Source organism: Phacochoerus africanus, chromosome 1, assembly GCF_016906955.1.
Source record: "Phacochoerus africanus isolate WHEZ1 chromosome 1, ROS_Pafr_v1, whole genome shotgun sequence".
NCBI classification, from domain to species: Eukaryota; Metazoa; Chordata; class Mammalia; order Artiodactyla; family Suidae; genus Phacochoerus; species Phacochoerus africanus.
This window is the reverse complement of record NC_062544.1, coordinates 38,702,519-38,727,198: the sequence shown is the minus strand read 5'-3', so window position 1 is coordinate 38,727,198 and position 24,680 is coordinate 38,702,519. Positions and strand designations below refer to the sequence as shown.

The 24,680-nt window shown below is 37.8% G+C and overlaps 1 protein-coding gene across 1 annotated transcript in view; it reads left to right on the top strand.

Annotated features, from left to right (window-relative positions):
• The window catches only part of IPO11 (importin 11), a 229,735-nt gene that overhangs the window by 203,161 nt on the left and 1,894 nt on the right, over positions 1 to 24,680 (top strand). Inside the window, exons 28-29 of the mRNA XM_047753902.1 lie at positions 2,515 to 2,610; positions 12,091 to 12,175. Of these exons, the coding sequence (XP_047609858.1) occupies positions 2,515 to 2,610; positions 12,091 to 12,175 (181 nt within the window). The remainder of the gene's footprint in view (positions 1 to 2,514; positions 2,611 to 12,090; positions 12,176 to 24,680) is intronic.

Below are 24,680 nucleotides of genomic sequence, written 5' to 3'. Positions count from 1 at the left end.
GGCCGAATCTGCAGAATGTGGAGGTCCCTAGGCGAGGGGTCAAATTGGAACTGCAGCTGCCAGCCTATGCTACAGCCATAGCAATGCAGAGTCTGAGACCTACAACCACAGCTCATGGCAATGCTGGATCCTTAATCCACTGAGTGAGGCCAGGGATCGAACTCATCCTTATGGGTACTAATCAGGTTCATTACCACTGAGCCATGGCAAGAAATCCTCAGCTGGGGATTCTCTTGTATGATATTTGTTGCTTTTTCCTTGGTTTTTGTTTTGTTTTTATTTTTGTTCTTGTTTTTTTTTGCTATGCTCACGGAATGAAGAAGTTACCCACCCACGGCTCTAACCTATGCTACAGCAGTGACCCAAGCCACAGCAGTGATAGTGCCAGATCCTTATTGCTTTTAATATTTTCTCTTTGTCTTTAATTTTGTCAGTTTGATTAAAATGTGTCTCAATAATTTCCTCCTTGGGTTTATCCTGTATGGGGCTCTGTGCTTCCTGGACTTGAGTGAGTGTTTCTTTTATGTTAGGAAAGTGTTTGGCTATTTTCTCTTCAAATATTTTTTTCTGGCTCTTTCTCTCCTCTCCTTCTCAGACCTCTATAAATGTGAATGTTGATGCATTTAATGTTATCCCATGGTTCTACTGGACTGTCTTCATTTCTTTTCATTTTTTTTTTTTATTATTATTCTGTTCCATGACAGTGATTTCCACCAGTCTATCTTCCAGCTCAGTTGTTTACTCTTCTGGCTCATTTATTCTGGTATTGCTTCCTCCTAGTGTACTTTTCATTTTAGTTATTATATTGCTTATCTCTGTTTGTTCTTTGAATCTTCTCTTTGTTAAATATTTCTTTTATCTTCTTGGTCTATGATCTTGGCTCATCTTACTATTATTACTCTGAATTCTTTTTCTGGCAGATTGCTTCACCTCACTTAGTTGTTGTTCTGGAATTTTTTCTTGTTCTTTCATCTGGAACATATTTCTCTACCACCTCATTTTGTCTGACTTTCTGTTCCTTTCTGTAGGCTGAGGAATGTAGTTTCTCTTGCTTCTTGTATCTGCTTCCTAGTGGGTAAGGCTGGTCCAGGGTCTTGTGCAGGCCTCCTGGTGCCTCCTCACTGCTTAGGTAGAGCTGGCACTTGTCCCTCTGGTGGGCAAGGCTACGTGAAGGGATGTGTTTAGAGGCAAGGCAGCCCAAGACTACTTTAGGGCTACTTGAGGGCTACTTTAGGGCTACTGTCTGCTGATGAGTGGGGCTTTGTTCCCACCCTGTTGGTTCTTTAGCTTGAGGTGTTGCAGCACTGGAGCTGGCAGGTAGTTGGGTGGAGCCAGGTCTCAGTGCCAAAAGGGCAATCCCTGAGAGAGCTCACACTGATAAATATTCCTGGGGCTTCTGTGACTAATGTCATTGCCCCATGGTGAGCCACTGCCGACCCCTGCCTTCCCAAGAAACCCACATGTAGGTCTGGCCCAGGCTACAGTGGAGTCGTTGATTTTCCCTGGGTCTGTGTTCGTGAAACCTTGTTTTCGCAGAGTCTGTTTCTTCCAGTCCTGTGGAGCTCCTGCACACAAGCCCTACCAGCCTTCAAAGCCAAATGCTCAAGGACTCCTCCTGATATCAGACCCCCAGCTGGGGAGCCTGACATGGGGCTCAGAACTCTCACTCCTGTGGGAGAACCTCTGCAATAGTTTGCATGTTACCATCCAGAGGGTATGGTATTTGATTATACTGCAAAAGCTCCCCTCCTACCATTTGTTGTGGCTGCTTCTTTGTCTTTGGATATAAAATATCTCTTTGACATGCTCCAGTCTTTTTTTCTTTTTGTGTTTTGTCTTTTTAAGGCCGCACCCGCAGCATATGGAGGTTCCCAGGCTAGGAGTTGAATCGGAACTGTAGCCACTGGCCTATGCCACAGCCACAGTAGTGCGGGATGTGAGCCGCGTCGGCGACCAACACCACAGCTTATGGCAACGCTGGATCCTTAACCCACTGAGTGAGGCCAGGAATCAAATCCGCGTCCTTGTGGATACTAGGCGGGTTCGTTAACCACTGAGCCACAACAGAAACTCCCGACATGCTCCAGTCTTTTTTGTCAGTGGTTATTCAGCAGTTAGTAGTGACTGTTTTTTTTCCTGAGAGGAGGTGAGCTCAAGTCCTTCTGCGCTACCACCTTGTCTCCGCTGTGTGTATCTAGAGATTTTTAATCTTTACCATTTTGTACCTTTATCTTTTTAGTTATAACATTAACATGAGACCATTATAATAAATTAAAGAGTACTAGAGTATCTCTTTCCCATCTAATCTACCCATCTGAGTGTTTAAACATACCGATAATCTAATGAAAGAAAATTTTGATGTAATATGCAGAGTGCAATTTCTGCTTTAAGGAATCTATTTCTTTTCTATTTTCAGACTAAAATTTCTCTTTAAGAGTATAATTAGAAGAAAGGAAAAAGAATCACCTGTTGAAATATTCTACTTTAACCTGTTTTGTCCTTCTTTTATTTTAGTGTTATCCAAGATAAATTCTGTGGAATTATAAACATCTCAGTGGAGGGCCTACATGATGTTATGACCGAAGATCCTGAAACAGGAACTTATAAAGAGTAGGTGGATCATTTAATTACTTGCACTTGGACTTGGAGAGTAATTAATTATATTCTGCATTTTTTTTTTTTTACTATCACTGTATAAGCATGGTATGACAACTCTTCAATTTTGTCTTATAAGAAAAAATTTTATTTTGCTTATAATATTGTTTGATCTTGAGAAGTTTAATTTTGTTATAGTGTAATCCTGAATTTGACTTCTTTGGTCCAATCATCATTTTATGATTTGATATTAGGTTTTTTTAAAAAATCCAAGTGTATTTTAACATATAAATTCCTCTTTTGAAATGTTTTGAATATGTTCTTTTTCTCCACTAACAATGTTCCCTTGTGCTTGAGGTGAATTACGGAAAGAAGGGAATGGGTTAGTATCCTATGTTTGTATTTGGCTGGTTGAAGCAATCACTGGAATCTTTAAGATATTAGAAGGTCACATGGTACTTGACTAGTTGCAAAAGAGAATAGTTCAAATTATGGTTGATCCTCGAACAATGTGGGTATTAGGGGCACCAACCCTCTACACAGTGGAAATTCCAAGTATAACTTTACAGTTGGCCCTTTTTATCTGCATTTCCACATCTATGGATTCAAATACCCCGTAGATCGTGTAGTACCGTAGTACATGTTTATTGAAAAAAATCCACACAGTTCAAATCCGTGTTGTTCGAGAGTCAATTTTATATTCTTCAGCAGATTAGCTAAAATCATGCTATATGGAATGCTGACAGTCTCATATTTAATTAGCTGAACTTGAAAAAAATGTTTAATCATTGTATCCTTTTGTAGTTAGAATTATCACACCTTTCCTCTTAATATTGCTATTAATAAAGGGTATGTTTCATATAGTGACAAACAAGGCCTAATGGGATTCCAGACTGTTTGACTTCTCCTCAGTAATATATTGAGCCTGCTTTCTTTGCTTTTTATAAAACCATCTATAGCAAATGGGAAAGATTGCCATTCAAATTATACTTTGTTGAAAAATATGGAAAGCAGATATGTATTCTTGAATCTTATTAGCATATATAAACGAAATATTTCTGGCATGTCTAACTTAGCCTTCGGGAACATAGGAGTTCGGATGAAATGACATCCTTAAACTTTCATGATTACAAACCCAAAATAAGAAACCATTCATGCAAGCAGGCAGTTTTTAAATTTGTATTTGTTTGTTTGTTTTTTGCTTCTTAGGGCTGCACCTGTGGCTAATAGGAGTTCCCAGCCTAGGGATTGAATTGGAGCTGCAGCTGCCGGTCTACACCACAGTAACAGCAATGCTGGCTCCTTTATCCAGTGAGCAAGGCCAGGGATCGAACCCGCATCCTCATGGATACTACTAGGGTTCGTAACTCGCTGAGCCACAACAGTCTCCAATTTTTAAAAAAAGTTAACATAGGGATAATGGAATATAACTGTAGATATTATATTTTTGTACGTAATATGTGACAAAGTTGACAGCTCTTTGCAAAATACTTAGAATATATTTAAATGTTTCTTGTTTTCTCTGGAGTATATAATTAGGGGAGGGCATGTCTCTTAAGCAGAATGAAAATGGGAGTAATGAGTAAAGGCAGTTATATGTGTTTTAAACAAAACACACAAAGAAGTAGAATTCCAGATTGTGCTTTAATAGAATGTCAGAGAAAGAAAAGGCACTGTGCATTATAGTCTCCAGGAAGGGATAAGAGTTAGGATATAGAAAGTAGAATATAATTTTAGTATGGTTTAACTGGAAGGGATGAGACTCAGGAGGTTGTTAGAAATAAAGTTTAGAAATTATTTGGTGTAGTTTTATTATTTAAAATATCAGGGTGCAGAAGCTCAGAAAACTGTAGTGACACAGCAAATTTAGGGGAAGAGTTGAGACTAGAACCAAGGTCTTCTGACTCAATGTGCCATGCTCAGCCACAAGGAAAGTTTTGATTTGGAAGAGAAAAATGTTGGAGGTAAGCAAAACAATAAGGATTCAGATGAGAAAGGCCCAAACTTGAGGGTTAGGGTCCATGAGTAGCTGCAATATATAATCATTGTTTTTCTTTTCTTTACCAGAATTGTTTGGTAATTGCTTTTTACCCTGGTTTAAATCGTATTCCAGTGTGTATGTATATATACTAAGCCCTTATCAAATACATAATTTACAAATATTTTTCTCACATCTCTTTATCCATTCATCTGTAGATGGACACTTAGGTTGTTTTTATATCTCTCCGCATATTTCTTTTCCTTCTTAAATTTTGAATCACTTTCCCTTTTCAGTTCCCTTCTTTTTTTCTTCCAGTTTTGAGATACAATTGAGATAAAACACTGTATAAGTTTAAAGTCTACAGCACAATTAGTTGACTTACATGCATCATGAAATAATTGTCACAAGCAGTTTAGTGAACATCATCTCATATAGATAAATTATTAAAGCAGTAGAATAAAATTTTTTTCTTGCGATGTGAACCCTTAGGATTTATTCTCATAACAGCTTTCGTATATAACAGACAGCAGTGTTAATCAAATTTATCATGCTATACATTATATCCCTTGTACTTACTTATCTTATAACTGGTAGTTTGTCCCCTTTGACTACTTTCTTCCAACCTCCCAACCCTCCCGCATTGCCTCTGGTAAACAGAAATCGTATCCCTTTTCTATGAGTTTATTAACTGTTTTTAAAGTATAATTGACCTACAATACTATGTTAGTTCCTGTTACACAAAAATAGTGATTCGGTATTTCTGTACGTTTCAAAATGATCCCAATGATATAGTTACAACATGTCACCATACAAAGATATTACATAATTATTTACTGTATTTCCCACACTGTACATTTTATACCCATGATGCATTTCTCTTGCAACTGCAAGTTTGTACCTCCCAATTTCCCTCACTTGTTTCTTTCCACCTCCAATCCCCTCTCCTTTGGCAACCACTTGTTTGTTCTCTGTATCTATAACTATTCCTCTTTTGTTATATTTGTCCATTTGTTTTATTTTTTAGATTCCACATGTAAGTGAAATCATGCAGTATTTGTCCTTCTCTTATTTTACTTAGCATAATGTCCTTTAGGTCAGTCCATGTTGTTGCAAATGACAAGATTTCATTCTTTTTTATGGCTGAATATTCCATTGTATGTGTATGTGCATGCACCCGAACACACACACCTCTTCTTCCTTTTTTTTTTTTTTTTTTTTTTAATTTGCTTTTTAGGGCTGCACCTGCAATATATGAAGTTCCCTGGCTATGGGTCAAATCGGAGCTGCACCTGCTGGCCTATACCACAGCCACAGCAACACTAGATCCAAGCCGCATCTGCAACCTACGTCACAGCTAATGGCAACGTTCCCCACTGAGTGAGGCCAGGGATTGAACTTGCACCACTGAGCTACAGTGGGAACTTCTGACCCACACCTCTACTTTATCCATTCATCTGCCCATAGACACTTAGGGTTGCTTCTGTATCTTGGCTATTGTTAATAATCCTACACTAAACATGGAGGTGCATATATCTTTATGAATTAATATTTTTCTTTAGATAAATATCCAAAAGTGAAATTGTTGATTTATGTGGTAGTACTATTTTCAATTTTTGGAGGAACCTTCATACTGTTTTCCAGTGGTTGTACCAATTTATATTTCAACCAACAGTGCACAAAGGTTCCCGTTTTGCCATAATCCTTGCCAACATTTGTTATTATTTTTTTGAGGATAGCCATTCTAACAGGTATAGGATGATATCTCATTGTGCTGTTTGATTTCTGTTTCTCCAGTGATTGGTGATGTTGAGATATTTAATGCATTTATTGGCCATCTGTATATCAGATCCTCTGCCTGTCTTTTAATCAGATTGATTTTTTGGTATTGAGTTCTTTATATATTTTAGGTATTAACCCCTTATCAGATACATAATTTAAAAATATTTTCTCACATTCAGTAAGCTGCCTTTTGATGTTGTTGATGATTTCTTTTACTCTGCAGAAGCATTTTGGTTTGTTGTAGGCCCACTTGTTTTTGTTTTAGTTGTCTTTGCTTTTGGAACAGATCCAAAAAAATCATTACCAAGACCAATGTCATAAGTTACCACCTATGCTTTGTTCTAGGAGTTTTATTATTTCAGGCCTGTGTCCAAGTTTTTTTATTTCATTTTTAGTTAATTATTTTGTGTGGTATATGGTCCAGTTTCATCTTTTTGCATGTTTCTTCATATGTTAGTAGTGTTCTTATTTCATTAAACCTGGAAAATATATTGGTAAGTCTTGTGATTTGCCTTCTGCTTGTCTTTGGTTAGAGTGGTTTCCCTTTTTCCCTTAAATAATATATTGTTTTTAGGCACATTGGGAAGTGAGATTGACAACCTATTGCCAAAATTTGGAAAGTAAAAAGAAAGAAGAGATTTAGCCAGTACTTCAGGAAATTTAGAGGCACCAAAGTTTATTTGAAAAAGACTCATAAATTGTGATTTTTATAGTTAGTGTAAAACACATGAGCCATGAAGGAAGTAGGGTTTTTTGAAATAAACATGAAATGTAGGCCTTTTAAAACATTTTTTCCTCTGTTTACTTGATTCATTGACCCAGCAGGTAGCTCTCCAGAATGGAATAGAGAATATCAGAAGCAGCCTTGGTTCCTTGACTCTAACATTATCTCCTGTGGATTATCCTAACTTGCGTTGGTCATAATGACTTCTTTGGGGTCACTCTTCAATGCTTCCTTTTGATCCAGTCTGCTCCCTTTCGTACTTGAAATCCCAGAGTTTTTTTTTTTTTTTTTAATGTTTGTTTTTATTTTTTCTATTTTGGCTGCCCCATGGCATATGGAGTTCTGGAGGCAGGGATCAGATCCAAGCTGCAGTTGAGTGATCGTTAACTCACTGCGCCAGGCCAGGGATCAAACCCTTGTCCCAGCACTCAGAAACACCACTGATCCCGTTGCACCACAGTGAGAACTCCCCCAGTTTCTTAGAGTATGGTTGATAGGGGCACTGTTCTTTTTTGATCCTCAGTTTACATCATGGGCCTTTTCTCTTCCTCCCTGGATTCCACCTCATTCCCCAAATGTACCATTTCCTTTTATATACACAGCTTGACTCATAATGTTTCTTCCCCTTGGCATGTCATGCCCTTAGACTTGCCCTGCTTGGCAAATACCTACCTCTAAGATTCCCCTCTGTACTCTCAGGAAGGATTCATTGAATCCATCTCTGTTCCTTCATGGCACTTTGTCTATACTGCTAATATACAACCTTTCATTAGTTGTCTATATTCAGTCTAGTGGTCATAAGAGGATCTGAAGCAATGAATATGAAAAGCACATACTCATTATGACTGAAAATTATTAACACAGTATTGAAGGAATTTAAACAAGAAACTTTGAGTGGGGAAATATGTGGCATCTGGATATAAAACAGCCCTGGGCTTGCTAACTACCAGGGCACGGAGAAGCGTTAGGAATTACCTAGTTCCTATTTTTCAAGTAGAAGGAGGTAGGTGTATCAAGAGGGGGAGACTGTTTCTTGGCCTGAGGCCAGAAATGAAAAAAAAAAATTTTTTTTTGGTGTTATTTTGCCTTTTTTTTTTCTTTCTTTCTTTCTTTTCTTTTTTTCTTTCTTTTTTTTTTTTTTTGTCTCTTTGCCATTTCTTGGGCCGCTCCCACGGCATAGGGAGGTTCCCAGGCTAGGGGATCCAAGCCGCATCTTCAACTCAACCACAGCTCACGGCAACGCCGGATCGTTAACCCACTGAGCAAGGGCAGGGACCGAACCCGCAACCTCATGGTTCCTAGTCGGATTCATTAACCACTGTGCCACAACGAGAACTCCAAAAATGAGTTTTTGATATTTATATGAGGGACTGTGAAAGGATTTTCAGCTGCGAGTAAGGGAAACCCTGAGTCAACTGGCTTTAATAATGAAGAATTTGTTATTCCTACAGCAAAATAACTGCAAGTGAGAGGCTCCAAGATGAGCTCCTTATGACCTCACAATATCTTTAAAGACCAGGTTCCTTCTCTTGATCCCCTCAGCACATTAAGTGGGCTACTTTCCCTCATCATCACAAAGTAGTTCTAGGCATTACAGTTCATGGCAGTGCAGTGCCAGACAAGTAATCCTCTTTTCCTTATGTCTTTTTTTTTTTTTTTCTTCTTTTGTCTTTTGAGGGCCACACCTACAGCATATGGAGGTTCCCAGGCTAGGGGTCTAATCAGAGCTGTTGCCGCCGGCCTACGCCAGAGCCACAGCAACGCCAGATCCGAGCCACGTCTGTGACCTACACCACAGCTCATGGCAATGCTGGATCCTTAACCCATTGAGCAAGGCCAGGGATTGAACCCACAACCTCATGCTTCCTAGTCGGATTCGTTTCCACTGTGCCATGACGGGAACTCCTCCTTATGTCTTTTTAACATCAAAGGACACTTTTCTAGAAGTCATTTCATCAAACTTCCCTTTATGTCTAATTGGATAGAATTTCTTAAACATGCTTCTGTTGAAAGCGGCATCAACCAGGAGAATAGGATTACCATGATTGCTCACTGAACCAGTGTCACTGGGGCTCCAGTCAGCTTTTTCTGGAGCATATGGTGGCATGGAAGAGGAGGATAACCGACACGTTCAGAATTCTGTTCGGAAGGAGAGTGATTATATAAGGCAACCTAAGTGTCCACTACAGGGACCAATGGAATAATGTCACTTCTAGTTTTATTATAACATTAAGAAGTCAGTTTATATAGATTAAATGAAACGTGACCTTTAAACCAGAAATAAATTAAAAGTTTTCATATTTCATCCTAACACTATTGGTTGTACTTGGCTGGTTGGTGTTTCTTGTTAGGAAAGATTCTGAGTTGGCAGGCTAGAGTGCCTGGATATAGTAGTCAGTGGATGAGTGCAGGAAATTACGGGTGGCTGCCTATATTCACATATTAGTTGTCTCTATTTTAAACTTGTTATTATTGTATTATAATTACTATTATTACATTCATAGCCCACATGTTTTAGCTTATTTGGAAATCTATTTTCATCATATCTTTTATGTAAAACATGATTCCCTGTCTTTGATCTTTGTCAGCAAAATGAGATTTGACTTTTAACTGGAGATTATCCTGCTGGAGAGAATTTCAGCTATGGGCTTTTCAATTCTTTTTTTTTTTTTTTTCTTCCCACTTTCCACTTTCCAGAGACCCAAATGAATGTGATTTGCAGAATGGCAAAGTAAAAATTTCCTCTTCTCTGGAAAAAAAAATATATATGTGTATATTCATATCCAGAATATACCTTATTATTAGTCTAATAAATCTTTTAACTTAGGGAAGGGAGAACTTATTTATATTTACTATACAAATAAGTTACCAGATTTTGGAATGTAATAAAAGAGTTTGATACAATATAAAGCATACTTCCGGAGTTCCTGTAGTAGCTCAGGGGTTAACAAATCCAACTAGGAACCATGAGGTTGCGGGTTCGATCCCTCACCTTGCTCAGTGGGCTAAGGATCCAGTGTTGCTGTGAGCTGTGGTGTAAGTTGCAGATGTGGCTCAGATCCCACGTTGCTGTGGCTTTGGTGTAAGCCGGCAGCTACAGCTCCGATTAGACCCCTAGCCTCAGAACCTCCATATGCCACGGGAGCGGCCCTGGAAAAGGCAAAAAGACAAAATAAAATAAAATAAAATAAACCATACTTCCATGGAGATCCAGATTCATTGCAATTAGAATTCAAGTCTGTAGGCTGGCTTAAAATAGTTAGTGTGAAAGAACTCCATCATGTTATTCAGTTCTAAAATACAAACTAGGATCTAGCATTTTCTAGACATAACAATTTATTAAATACTTTTGGGGTTGAGGTCATTAGTCATAATTTTCCAACTTTGTGCCAGAGTTCTTTGGCCAACTAATGATAAATCAGTTTACAGTTGACCCTTGAACAACGAAGGGGTTAAGGGCACCCACCCTTTGCAAAAAACCTGAATAATGTACCCTATAGTTAGTTGGCCATCCATACCCACAGTTCTTCAGGTTCTACATCCTCAGATTCAACCAACCATGGATCATGTAGTACTGTAGTATTTACTATTGAAAAAAACCTGTGTATTACTAGATCCCTGCAGTTGAAATCCATGTTGTTGAAGAGTCAACTGTATATCACCGTGGATGAAAGAAAGCATTGCAACTCCAAGAGGTTAAAGCCATGCAGTGAGTTCAAGATTGAGCTCTTGCTGTTTTTCAGGGCTTCTGATTTCAAGTTTAAGGTTCTTACTGCTTGATCCCACTAGGTGTACTGACTGGGTCAGAGACAGTTGTTCCCAAAATTATTTTTTTAATGGTAGGGGATAAGGAGAAAAGAATGTTCCTATCCCCAGCAAAAATAAGCCTCATCAAGCTTCTGGTGTCAGCACTTGTCTTTAACCCTGAATCAAAAGTTATTTACACACCTGAGTCAGGAATTGTCCTTCCCCTGTACTTGCCACAATACATAAGAGAAACCAGGCTTCCTTTGCTATAGTTTATTGGTTAGGAACCCATGACTCTGATAAATTACTGAATTCTGTTCTAAATTAAGAACAGTGAAGTTTGTTCTATGAACTTGATTCACTACACAATATTCATATCTTGTCTCCCTGGAACCTATTGAATGAATAGGAAGCTATATTTCTGTTATCTCTGCTAATGATCAAGAGCAGTGGTGCAGATAATCAAAATAAAATGATTTATAACTGTCCTGTAGGTACAGTGCCATCAGTGAGAAGTTCCTCATAGCATAGTAATGTCATTTGGAGCATAGAATAGATTGTGACATAATTGATAATGTTTTAATGATGTTACTGTTTAAATTGTTACTATTATGAAACATATGTAATAATCTAGATGTATGAAGAATAGTATTTAAAGGAGGATTATTAATTTTAAGTGTTGGTATCATTTTTTAGAAAGATATAAAAGGCAACACTTTGTTTTTTCAAGTCATCTATGATTCATAAGTTGTCTATAAATAAATCTCCTACAGTTTACTCTCTAAATACTTGAGCAAAATGCTCTAAATATTTTTAGTGTAGCCCTTTTAATTTTTTAATTTATTTTTTAAAATTATGTATTTTGTTTGTTTTTTAGGGCCATACCTGCAGTATATGAAAGTTCCCAGGCTAAGGGTCAAATCGGATCTGTAGCTCCTGGCCTAAGCCACAACCAAGGCAGCAGGATCTGAGTCGCACCTATGATCTTCACCTCCACTTAGGGAAATGCTGGATCCTTAACCCAATGAGTGAGGCCAGGTTACTAGTTGGGATTGTAACCTGCTGAGCCACAACGGGAACTCTTCAGTGTGGCCATTTTTAAAGTGAGATATCTTTTCATAAATAAAATTTTTAATTATAAATCTAATTTAATTTATTCAACTATTCTTCACCTACTGGTACATGGAGGCATTTTTGTTCTCAATATTTTGATGGTTTGTTTTTAGTATGTTAATTTATTTAACACATTTTTTTAAAACTGCAGCTGTATGTTAATGTCTCATCTTGAAGAACCAAAAGTAACAGAAGATGAAGAGCCACCCACAGAACAGGATAAGAGGAAAAAGATGGTAAGATACAAAAGCAGCTAATAAAATATATGTTAGTGTATTCTGGAAGTTCAGAAATATCTGGTGGTGTATTCTTCCATCTGTCCATCCATCATTCTCTGTTGCAGAATTAATGCAAGCTGAGTTTTGTAATTTGCAGTATCCTCCTAAAAGAGATAAATTGTATTCCTAAGTACAGAGTGTTGAGTCTGACTCTTGATCTGAAATAATTATTTCTTGTCTTAGCAGAGGGTTTACACCTTTGTTTATAGAAACTGTGTGACCCACAAACCTTATTTAAGTTGTAATGCTAATTCTGTTTTGAGGAGATTGACTGAAATTTATTCCCTGTTATTTCACGAGTCTTGGAATGATTTTTTTCTGAAATATATTACAAGGTTTTATAAAAATGCCTTTAAATTAACTGCTAAATCATTTTGAAAAACCATAACTCTCTCTACAGGAATCTGATAAGGAAAAGAAACAAAAATAGGAAATATCTAAAATCTCTTCCTTTTAAAATTATTTATAGGAGTTCCTGTCGTGGTTCAGTGGTTAACGAATCTGACTAGGAACGATGAGGTTGTGGGTTTGATCCCTGGCCTCGCTCAGTGGGTTAAGGATCTGGCGTTGCCATGAGCTGTGGTGTAGGTCGCAGATGAAGCTCGGATCCCTTGTTGCTGTGGCTGTGGTGTAGGCCAGCAGCTACAGCTCCAATTAGACCCCTAGTCTGGGAACCCTCCATATGCTGCGGGAGTGGCCGGAGAAAATACAAAAAAAAAAAAAAGACAATAAAATTATTTATAATCATGAAATTTTAAATATGTTGACACATGAATATAAAATGTAAAATGTAGGTAAACCTTTTCTCTTGGAATCTCCTCTGGTCTCCTGACCTCACTGGTTATGAGCTGCATTGTGCCTTCTGTCCTTATTTGCAATTGAGAAAAAACTATCTACCTCAAAAGTAGAATAAATAAATTAATATATAAAATGGTTATGAGATAATGCTGAGCGCCAAGTATGACTGTGTATTAGCTATCATTTTGTTAGTCTACTCATGATATTTACTCTTTGAATTATCCCACATTAACCCTCAGGGCTTCTTCCTCATTGTATAGCTAACACTGCATTGCTCTGACAGCCTTCTTTTAAACTGTGTTTGAGTTTAATCCATTTTATTTGGCTTTTATGCTAGATATCATCTGGCACTAGTGTAGAGGAAAGGACGGTATCAAGAATTCATAAAACCTGAATTCCAGTCCTCTTTGTACTGTTAATTGTAACTTAAGTAAGTCACATTGTCTCTTGAGAACTCTTTCCTCATCTGAGAAGTGAGGGGGAAATTGGGTGAATGAATTCCCAGGGCCTAGGAGCTAAAAATTATTATTTTTTTAGCTCTTAATATCACTCCTTTCCTTCCCCAGTGTATAGTGCCCTAGTGAAGTTTTCATGAGTATACCTCTGGAAGTATTTATCCCATGAAATGAAACTGCTATGTGATATCATAACTACATAGAAAATGTATTTTTTTTCTTAGAGTGATGATGCCCTTTTGGTATAACAGTTATTTCCCCCTCTTTCACCTCTACTTTCCTAAGCCTTGAATATATCATTGGTGTTATAGAAAAATATGATACCACTCTTCTTAATAAGGTTCTGATCTTGTGAATGAATAATAGATATTCTGCTTCCTTTTGGGCATGAGCTTTTGTGCACATTGTAGTAATACAGTTAATCTGGTAGATCTAACTTTTGCAAATCTCCCCCAATTTTTTTTTCATTCCATATAGAATCCTAAGATCATATAGTAGTAGTTTTAATTCTAACTTTATTTTGAAGGTAAGTGACATATTATCTCAAAGAATAGTGTAAGAACATAGTTTTAGAAATAACACTTAAAATTCTTTAATTTAGTTTTGTGATCCTAAATTTTGGGAGATCACTATTTTATCATTGTTCTATTTTAGATAGTATTGATTTATAAAACATTTCATTTTCTTAAATGGCTGATTTTATTTGAAATTAGTCACCAGTGGTTATTTGATGTAAAATTAAATAACTATTAATACTGTCATCTCTATTAAGCTTTTCATTGCCTTAGACTTAAGGCTTAGTCGTAGGCTGATGATACTGTGGCATTTATGATTAATGCTGGAATTATGTAGCTTAGCCTTGAATAAATCTAATTATGAATATAGTGCTAATTTTCCAGTAACAAACAAAATTAGTTTCATTGTATCTTCAGGGTTATAAGAATAAATTATATGCTTTCTTTTCATAATTATATCATCATTCTTGTGTTGTTTTTAACATTAGAACATTTTTGAAAACTAGCTAGGTGTGTCTTGGTTGTATTTTCAAAGGGAAGTGTTTGCTGGTAGATGATTATGAATTATTATTTAAAAGAAAAACCAATCTAGCATCAAAAGTTTTTTTTCTCTTTTTTTTTAGGGCCATACCTGTGGCATATGGAGGTTCCCTGGCTAGGGGTGCAGTCGGAGCTGTAGCCACCGCCTACACCACAGCCACAGCAGTGGGGCATCTGAGCCATGTCTGCAACCTACACCACAGCTCACGGCAACGCCGGATCCTTAACCCATTGAACAAGGCCAGGGGTGGAACCAGTGTCCTTATGGATACTAGTTGGGTTAGTTAACCACTGAGCCATGACGGGAGCTCCTGATTTACTTACTTTTATTGTTGTCTCAAAGTGGTCCATAAAATGTGTGGTGGTGTCTTCATTTCAGGAGGTGCTTGGGTAGAGGAAAGCACTGGTGATCGTAATTCAGAAAGATGGATGATTAATATTATACCAAGTATGCCAAATGATTTTCCATAAGTTTATGAGAATTCTTTATATTTCATCTTAAATAAGGATAAAATTGCCATTTAGGAAAGCTATTAAGCTGTCCAGACTTTTGATCTTTTTTGTGTTTTTTTTATCCAGCGCTTCACTGCACAGTCCATTTGGGGGGAAATAATTCTGTGGAGATTGAACACAGCTCAAGTGTTTCATTTCATTTCTAAGTTTCCTCTCTGTCCGGTATATTCCAGTAGTAGGATGATAATTTCATGACTTCTATAAAGAATTCAGCTAATACATTAATATTTTAGGTTGCTTACAATTTCTTTATTGTGGAATGTGACATACTGGGCATAAGTTGAAATTTCTCAAATTGTAGTTTTTGAACGTATTAATGCTTTCTGGCAACTTTTTGCTGTTAGTGAATGCAAATTCATGTGTCTGACAATACCGCACAATATCAAAACATTGGAGTTTGGAACAAGGAAAGGTTTATTGCAGGGCCATGCAAGGAGACAGATGGCTCATGCCTTTAAAAACGGAACTCCTCAAAGGCTTTCAGCAAAGCCTTTTATAGGAAAGGTGAGGGAGGGGTGTGGTTTGTTGTTGCAAACTTCTTGGTGTTGGATCCTTTGTTCTTGCAGCTGTCCATGTAGGTCAGGTTACTCATGTTCCTGCAAACTTCCATCAAAACAAATGTTATTCTCTGTTCTGTAACTTTTTAATCTAAAGATGTAATGTACAAGAAAAGGGGAAGGGAAGCATTAAATTCTGTCTCCATGTCTCCTTCAGGCTTTTAACACTTAACAAATACCATAAGCAGAGTGGACAAATCCATAAGCAAAGCTACATCATTACCTGTCATTTTACTTGTTCAAGGTTCCAAGCATCAACTTTCACCCTCCAGGGTTTAGGTCTTGGCTAAGAGGAGGGGAGCCCTATGCGAGCCGTTTACCTTGCCTGTGCGTATTCATCTAGCACCCGTGTAGGTCCTCACACCAGTGCCCAGGCCTGACTGAACAGGCGGATGTCAACTGGCAGTACCCCCCAGGCCAGGTGCCCAGACTCTGCCCAGCTGTCATCACTAAGGGAGCAAGGTGCCTAGACCCAGCCAGCCTTCAGGCTCCTCAGGCTGTGCAGATGTCATCCAGGTCCCATGGACTGTAGGAGATTGCCACTGCCATTAGGTTGTGGAGATGGGCCTGGGCCTGGCCACTGGGCAGCCACAGTGAGGGCTCTGGAGCTCTGCAGGACACAGCTTTCAGCCTTTTCCCGGGCCCTCCAGATCTACCTGCCAGAGGCCAGAGAGCCTGTAGGAGAAGACCTCAATCTGCTTGTCACTGCACTCCATGCCACGAGGACCCCTGGGAGACTCAGTGTTGGTACAGAGAGACCTCTTACTGCCCTGCACTAGTGGTCTTAATGCTAATAGCATGCACTAACAGCCACAGGCCTGCCTCACCCCATTACAGTAATACCTGCTAAGAAAGCATTTTTTCATTTTTATTTTTTAATTGAAGTATAGTTGATACACAGGTTTCAGGTATACAACAAAGTGAATCAGTTTTTTATATATATATATACACGTACGTGTGTGTGTGTGTATAGGCCCCTATACAGTAGGTCCTTATTTATCTATTTTATATTCAGTAGTTTATATCTGTTAATCTCAAATTCCAAATTTACTCCTCCTCCCTCTTTCCCCTTTGGTAACCATAAACTTGTTTTCTATGTCTGTGAGTCTCTTTACATTTAGGAAATAAGTTGATTTGTACCATTTTTTTAGATTCTACATATAAGTGATATCATATGATATTTGTCTTTCTCTGACTTAATTGATATAATATGATAATCTCTAGCTCATCTATATTGCTGCCAGTGACATTAATTCATTCTTTTTTATGGCCGAGTAATATTCCATTGTATAAAAATACTATACTATAACATATATAATGTGTATTATTATTATAATAAATAGTAATATATAAGATACTATATACACCAAAACTTCTTTACCTATTCATCTCTGTGGACATTTATCTTGTTTCCATGTCTTGGGTGTTACAGTAATATTGCAGTGAACACTGAGGTACATGAATTTTTTGCTTTTTAGGGCTGCACTTGTGGCACACAGAAGCTCCCAGGCTAGGGGTCGAATTGGAGCTGCAGCTGCCAGCCTACACCACAGCCCACCAAAATGCCAGTGTTAACCCACGGAGCAAGGCCAACGATCAAACCCTCACCCTCATGGATACCCTAGTCAGGTTTCTAATCTGCTAAGTCACAATGGGAACTCCCTACATATATTTTTTTGAGTTAGAGTTTTCTCTGGCTGTATACCCAGGTGTGGGATTGCTAGACCATATGGTAACTCTATTTTTAGTTTTTTTTTTTTAAGAAACCTCCATACTGGTTTGGCTGTACCATTTTAAATTCCCTCCAGCAGTGTGAGTTCGCTTTTCTCCACACCCTCTTCAGCATTTATTTGTAGACTTTTCGATGATCATCATTCTGATGGTGTGAGGAGATAACCTCATTGTAGATTTGCTTTGCATTTCTTTAATAATGAGTGATGTTGAACATCTTTCATGTGCCTGTGGGCCATCGGTATGTCTTTGGAGAAATATCTATTTAAGTCTTCTGCCCATTCCTTGATTGTTTAGTTTTGTTTTTTTTTAATTGAGCTATATGAACTGTTTGTTTATTTTATATATCCCTTGTTGGTCATATCGTTAGCAAATATTTTCTTCCATTCTCTAGGTTGTCTTTTTGTTGTGTTGATGGTTTCCTTTCCTGTGCAAAAGCTTTTAAGTTTAATTAGGTTCCAGTTGGTTTTTGTTGTTGTTGTTTCCATTACTCTAGGACATGGATCCAAACAAGATATTGCTGCAAATTATGTCAAAGAGTGTCCTGACCATGTTTTCCTCTTAAGAGTTTTATATTTAGGTCTTTAATCCATTTTGAGTTTATTTTTGTATATGGTGTTGGCGAATGTTCTAGTTTCATTTTTTGGCATGAGTTGGTCCAGTTTTCCCAGCACCACTTATTGAGGAGACTGTCCTTTCTCTATTATATATTCTTCCCTCCTTTGTCATCTAGCATAAGTGTGAGTTTATTTCTGGGCTTTCTGTCCTGTTCTTTACTGTTCCATTGGTCTGTTTTTGTGCTCATAACCATATTGTTTTGATTTCTGTAGCTTTGTAGTGTAGACAGAAGTCAGGGAGTCTGATTCTTCCATCTCTGTTTTTCTTTCTTAAGATTGCTTTGGCCATTCAAGGTCATTTGTGTTTCCATACAAATTTTAAAATTATTCGTTCTGGTTCTGTGAAAAATGCCATTGGTAATTTGAGAAGGCACAAATCTCCATGCTCATGGTTTGGAAGACTTAATATTGTTAAGATGCTCTTGTTACCCAAAGCAACATTAGATTCATTGCAATTCCTATCAAAATCCCAATGGCATTTCTTTCAGAAATGAAGACAATTCTAAAATCCATACGGAAGCATGAAAAACCTTGAATAACCAGCCAAAACAGTCTTGAAAAAGAACAAAGCTAGAGGCATCACACTTCCTGATTTCAAAATATATTACAAATCCACAGTAATTAAAACAGTATGGTCACTGGCATAAAGATGAACAACCTTTCTTTTTTCTTTTTTTTTTCCTTTTTTTTAGGGCCGCACCTGCAGCATATCGAAGTTCCCAGGCTAGGGCTCAAATTGGAGCTGTAGTTGCCAGCCTACGCCACAGCCACAGCAGCATCAGATCCAAGCCTCGACTGCAACCTACACCACAGCTCACAGCAACGCTGGATCCTTAACCCACTGAGTGAGGCCAGGGATCCAACCCGCAACCTCATGGTTCCTAGTCAGATTTGTTTCTGCTGATCCACGACAGGAACTCCCAACCTTTCTATTTTGAAATAGTTTTAGGCTTATAGAAAAGTAGTAAAAATAGTACAGAGTGGTCTCATGGACACTGACATTGTTGACATTCCCTATGTCAAACATCGTACATTACCATTATACATTTATCAAAGCTAAGAAACCAGCTTTAGTGTATTACTATTAACTAAACTCCAGACTTTATTTAGATTTCGTCAGTGTTCCTTTGCTGCTTTTAGTTGCAGAATTCAATCCAAAATACCATACATAGCATCTAGTTTGGGTCTGTCTTTTAATAATTTTCTGCCTTCCCATTATTCCCAACATTTCTGTATTGTCAGTTGTGCGTTACTATTGCTGCTTTTGTTTTCCTAGTAGCAGGTTTTTTTCCTCTTTATATTTGTGCATATAAGCAAAACTGCATCTAAGCAAACCTGCATCTAATTCTACCAATTACAAATCTGTTGGAAAGAAGAATAAATAATTTGATTTTATAAGATTTCTGTAATGACTGATTTGTTTAAATTTGGGCATATAATGCCAAACGATTTTGATGGTTCACCCTCAGAAGTTAATTCCTTGCCTTCTGTTGTATTCCTGGTGGTTGAGGTTGCCAAATTTATGAGCTCTGGAGTTTATCACCTGTTGCTGTCCATGTCCTCCAGCAATAACATCTTACAAAACTGCATCTTCACAAACAGAATATTGACATTAATGAGTCGCATTAATGAGTCTATAACATTGAATACAGCACAACCCCTCAGTTGTCCTTTTGTAATTAAATCCACTTGCCTCTTGCCCATGCCCCCCACTTTGGTATTGTGAGTAGTTTCTGTTGAAACTTGGACATCTTTGGTATTATGTTATGAAACTCCGAGTCTTATTTAAACCTTTTGTCTCAGCTGGCTTCTTTTGAGAATGCTCTGGCAGGAGAAATGGGGTAGGCCACTTTGATACTGCCACGGGGTGGGCAGGGGGGAAGAAGGCCATGATCCCCACTAGGCCTCCACTGATACCACCCTGGGTGAAGAAGGGGAGAGTTTAGGATCCCCAAGGCATGGGGCAGGGGTGTTGAGTTGAATCCTTGTAATATCCTGGTGTGAGTGAGGGTGGGGCCAACAGTTTATTCTGTGATGATTAGCTGAAGTAGAACAATTATTCTCTAAAAGGTTGCTGTTTTGCTCTGTGGACCCTTTCCTTGTCCTTTTCCTAGAAAGTAGACTTTTTAATGCAGCCTTTTTTTGGTCTCTGTTCATTGGCATTCCCAGGCTGCTGGCTTCTTCAGCCCCAAATGTGGGATTTGGGAGGCAAGGAGAAAGAGCATTCAACACCATGTCATTCCTTGGGAGCTGAGCTCCCTGGTCAGTCTTCTCTGGTATCTACATCTTTTAGAGTCTCTTTATGTTTGTTTATATATAATGTTCAACAGCAGCAGCATCTTCCTAATTGCAGTTTATTTATTACAATAGAAAATCATTTTCTTAAGAACATACCACCTGGTAAACATAGTAGGCATTCTGTATTTTTTCACATTAAATTAGATAAATAAGTTCATTATGTTAGGTGGACATTATCTGTACAAAAGTAATAGTTTTGAAAATGTTGTTAGTACATATCAAAAAAATTATACACAATGACCAGGTGGGGTTCATCCCAGGTTCACAAGGATGGTTCAACATACGCAAATCAATCAGCATCATACACCACATTAACAAAAAGAAGTCAAAAATCATATGATCATCTCAATAGACGCAGAAAAAGCATTTGACAAAGTCCAACATCCATTCATGATCAAGACCCTCGCCAAAGTGGGTATAGAGGGAACATTCCTGAAGATAATCAAAGCCATTTATGAGAAACCCACAGCAAATATAATCCTCAATGGGGAAAAACTGAAAGCCTTCTCACTCAAATCTGGAACAAGACAGGGATGCCCACTCTCACCACTGCTCTTCAACATAGTTTTGGAAGTCCTAGCCACAGCAATTAGACAAACCAAAGAAAGAAAAGGCATCCATATAGGAAGAGAAGAGATCAAAATGTCACTGTATGCAGATGACATGATACTATACATAGAGAACCCTAAGGACTCAACCCCAAAACTCCTTGAACTGATTCATAAATTCAACAAAGTAGCAGGATATAAGATTAACATTCAGAAGTCAGTCGCATTTCTGTATACCAGCAATGAACTATTAGAAAAGGAATACAAAAATATACCTTTTAAAATTGCACCTCACAAAATCAAATACCTCGGAATACACCTGACCAAGGAGGTAAAGGACCTATATGCCGAGAACTATAAAACTTTCATCAAAGAAATCAAAGAAGATGTAAAGAAATGGAAAGAGATTCCATGTTCCTGGACTGGGAAAATCAATATTGTAAAAATGGCCATACTACCCAAAGCAATCTACAGATTCAATGCAATCCCTATCAAATTACCCAGGACATTTTTCACAGAACTAGAACAAACAATCCAAACATTTATATGGAACCACAAAAGACCCAGAATCGCCAAAGCAATCCTGAGAAACAAAAACCAAGCAGGAGGCATCACTCTCCCAGACTTCAAGAAATACTACGAAGCCACAGTCATCAAAACAGTGTGGTACTGGTATCAAAACAGACAGACAGACCAATGGAACAGAAGAGAGAATCCGGAAATAAACCTGGACACCTATGGTCAATTAATCCTTGATGAGGGAGGCAAGAACATCAAATGGGAAAAAGTCTATTCAGCAAGCATTGCTGGGAAACCTGGACAGCTGCATGCAAAGCAATGAAACTAGAACACACCCTCACACCATGCACAAAAATAAACTCCAAATGGCTGAAAGACTTAAATATACAACAGGACACCATCAAACTCCTAGAAGAAAACATAGGCAAAACACTCTCCGACATCAACATCATGAATATTTTCTCAGGTCAGTCTCCCAAAGCAGTCGAAATGAGAGCAAAACTAAACCCATGGGACCTCATCAAACTGAAAAGCTTTTGCACAGCAAAGGAAACCCAAAAGAAACCAAAAAGACAACTGACAGAATGGGAGAAAATAGTTTCAAATGATGCAACGGACAAGGGCTTAATCTCTAGAATATATAAACAACTTATACAACCCAACAGCAAAAAAGCCAATCAATCAATGGAAAAATGGGCCAAAGACCTGAATAGACATTTCTCCAAAGAAGATATACAGATGGCCAACAAACCCATGATAAAATGCTCAACATCGCTGACTATAAGAGAGATGCAAATCAAAACTACCGTGAGATATCACCTCACACCAGTCAGAATGGCCATCATTAATAAATCCACAAATAACAAGTGCTGGAGGGGCTGTGGAGAAAAGGGAACCCTCCTGCACTGTTGGTGGGAAGGTAAACTGGTACAGCCACTATGGAGAACAGTTTGGAGATACCTTAGAAATCTGTACATAGAACTTCCATATGACCCCGCAATCCCACTCTTGGGCATCTATCCGGACACAACTCTACTTAAGAGAGACACGTGCACCCGCATGTTCATTGCAGCACTATTCACAATAGCCAGGACATGGAAACTACCCCAGTGTCCATCAACAGATGCTTGGATTCGGAAGAGGTGGTATATATACACAATGGAATACTACTCAGCCATCAAAAAGAATGACATAATGCCATTTGCAGCAACATGGATGGAGCTAGAGAATCTCATACTGAGTGAAATGAGCCAGAAAGACAAAGACAAATACCATATGATATCACTTATAACTGGAATCTAATATCCAGCACAAATGAACATCTCCTCAGAAAAGAACATCATTGACTTGGAGAAGAGACTTGTGGCTGCCTGATGGGAGGGGGAGGGAGTGGGAGGGATGGGGAGCTTGGGCTTATCAGACACAACTTAGAATAGATTTACAAGGAGATCCTGCTGAATAGCATTGAGAACTTTGTCTAGATACTCATGTTGCAACAGAAGAAAGGGTGGGGGAAAAATGTAATTGTAATGTATACCTTTAAGGATAACCTGACCCCCTTGCTGTACAGTGGGAAAAAAAAAAAATGTTGTTAGTGAATTCAGGCTCTCTTAATTCTAGTGACTTTAGGCAATGTTGCATTCAAAGAAATGATATCTGGATTTTTAGTGCCTACGCATCAATAATTCTTCTCTAGAGAATCATTTGGTCTGTCTGTTTCATGTATCTCTTTGAAAGAAGATATTAATAGCCATGATTAATTAATGTCTACCACAAGCCAAAACAGACATTTAATTGCTAATTTTTTTTAACTAGAAAAACAATTTTTTTAAGATTTTTTTTTGTGTGTGTGTGTGTGTGTGTTTAGGACTGCACCCATAGAATATTGAAGTTCCTAGGGTAGGGGTCGAGTCAGAGATGCAGCCTACACCACAGTGACAGCAACACCAGATCGGAGCCCCATCTATGACCTGTGTCAGAACTTGCAGCAACCCCGGATCCTTAACCCCCTGAGCGAGTCCTGGGATCAAACCTGCATCCTCATGGATACTAGTCAGGTTCTTCCAACCTGCTGAGCCACAGCGGGAACTCCTTTAAAATATTTTAATGTATACAGTTGGATGTTCTGTATGTAATTTCTTCTTCCACAACTCTCCTTTCAAAAGAGATAAATATTTTAATCTTCTCATGATTGATCAATTCACTTTACAAAAATATACTGACCTAGTGTTTGCCATTCTGGTGTAGGTTTTAATGTGGTGTTACTTTTCCTTTTTATTGATCTGTTGAAAATTAAAGCATGGAGATGTGTGGTAAGTTAACTTTTTACAGTTTCTTACAGCAAATTGAAACTGCATTTAAACCACACTCTTAAGCTTTGTTTCAAGGAGTTGGAGTGACTTGTCGAACATCAACTTTAAGCTCAGCTTCTTTTCATACTCATATTGTAGCAGGTTGTTTTTGATTACAAATAATTCATGATGTTTCAACAAAATTCACGTCTTCTTTAGTAAGAAGTCTGTTTCTTAGTAATTAATAGTGAACATTATTGCATGTTCCTTAAGAGAGCAAATATTTTTAAGTGTTCGTCTTTCATTTCTTTGTATTTTGTAGAAAGGTATCTTTAGGCTTGTGAATGCAGGGATTGTGTCTGCAGTTCTTCTTGCTGTTCTTTTGCCCCCTAGGGTAATGGATTTGTGAAATTACCCTTGCCTTGGATTTACCCCATGACTCTGGAATGGTCACATAAAGCGTTTAATTTCAAATTCATGCCTCTTATGTCCCTGGACTCTCATTTGCATTATCTACTTGTCATTATTTTAAAATCTGTTTACATTGCTCAAAGGAGATCTGACTCAGTCATCCCTGATTGCATCTTAGTAAAGAAAGAGAAACATTTCTCACACAGAAACTCATGCTTTTTACTTAAAACCTTGCATCTGTTCAGCATTATTGATAATGAAAACAATGAACACTTAAAGCAATGGTTAGTAATTCTTTGGTTATAGTGATAGATATCCTAAAGAAATAATCCAAAATGTAGAGGAAAGGCTGTATATACAGTAATATGGAAAAGTGTTTGGGAAAGATTATTCAGCAAAATTATTGTTAGAATTGTATTTAAACTAGACTATGATTACTTTACCATGCCTCTAACAAAAAAAAATTATGACATAAATTGGTTTAGAATTCTTAAAATGTGTTAAAATTCTTGTGTGATAAGTGCAAAGAGCAGTACTTACTGTGTATTTATGTATGTATGTGTATCTACATGCCACAGGCACAGAAAAGAAAAGAAGCCAGAATATTTTCTGTTGTGATTAACATCTTTAGGAAGTGGATAAATAAGTTATTTTAAATTTAATTATATTT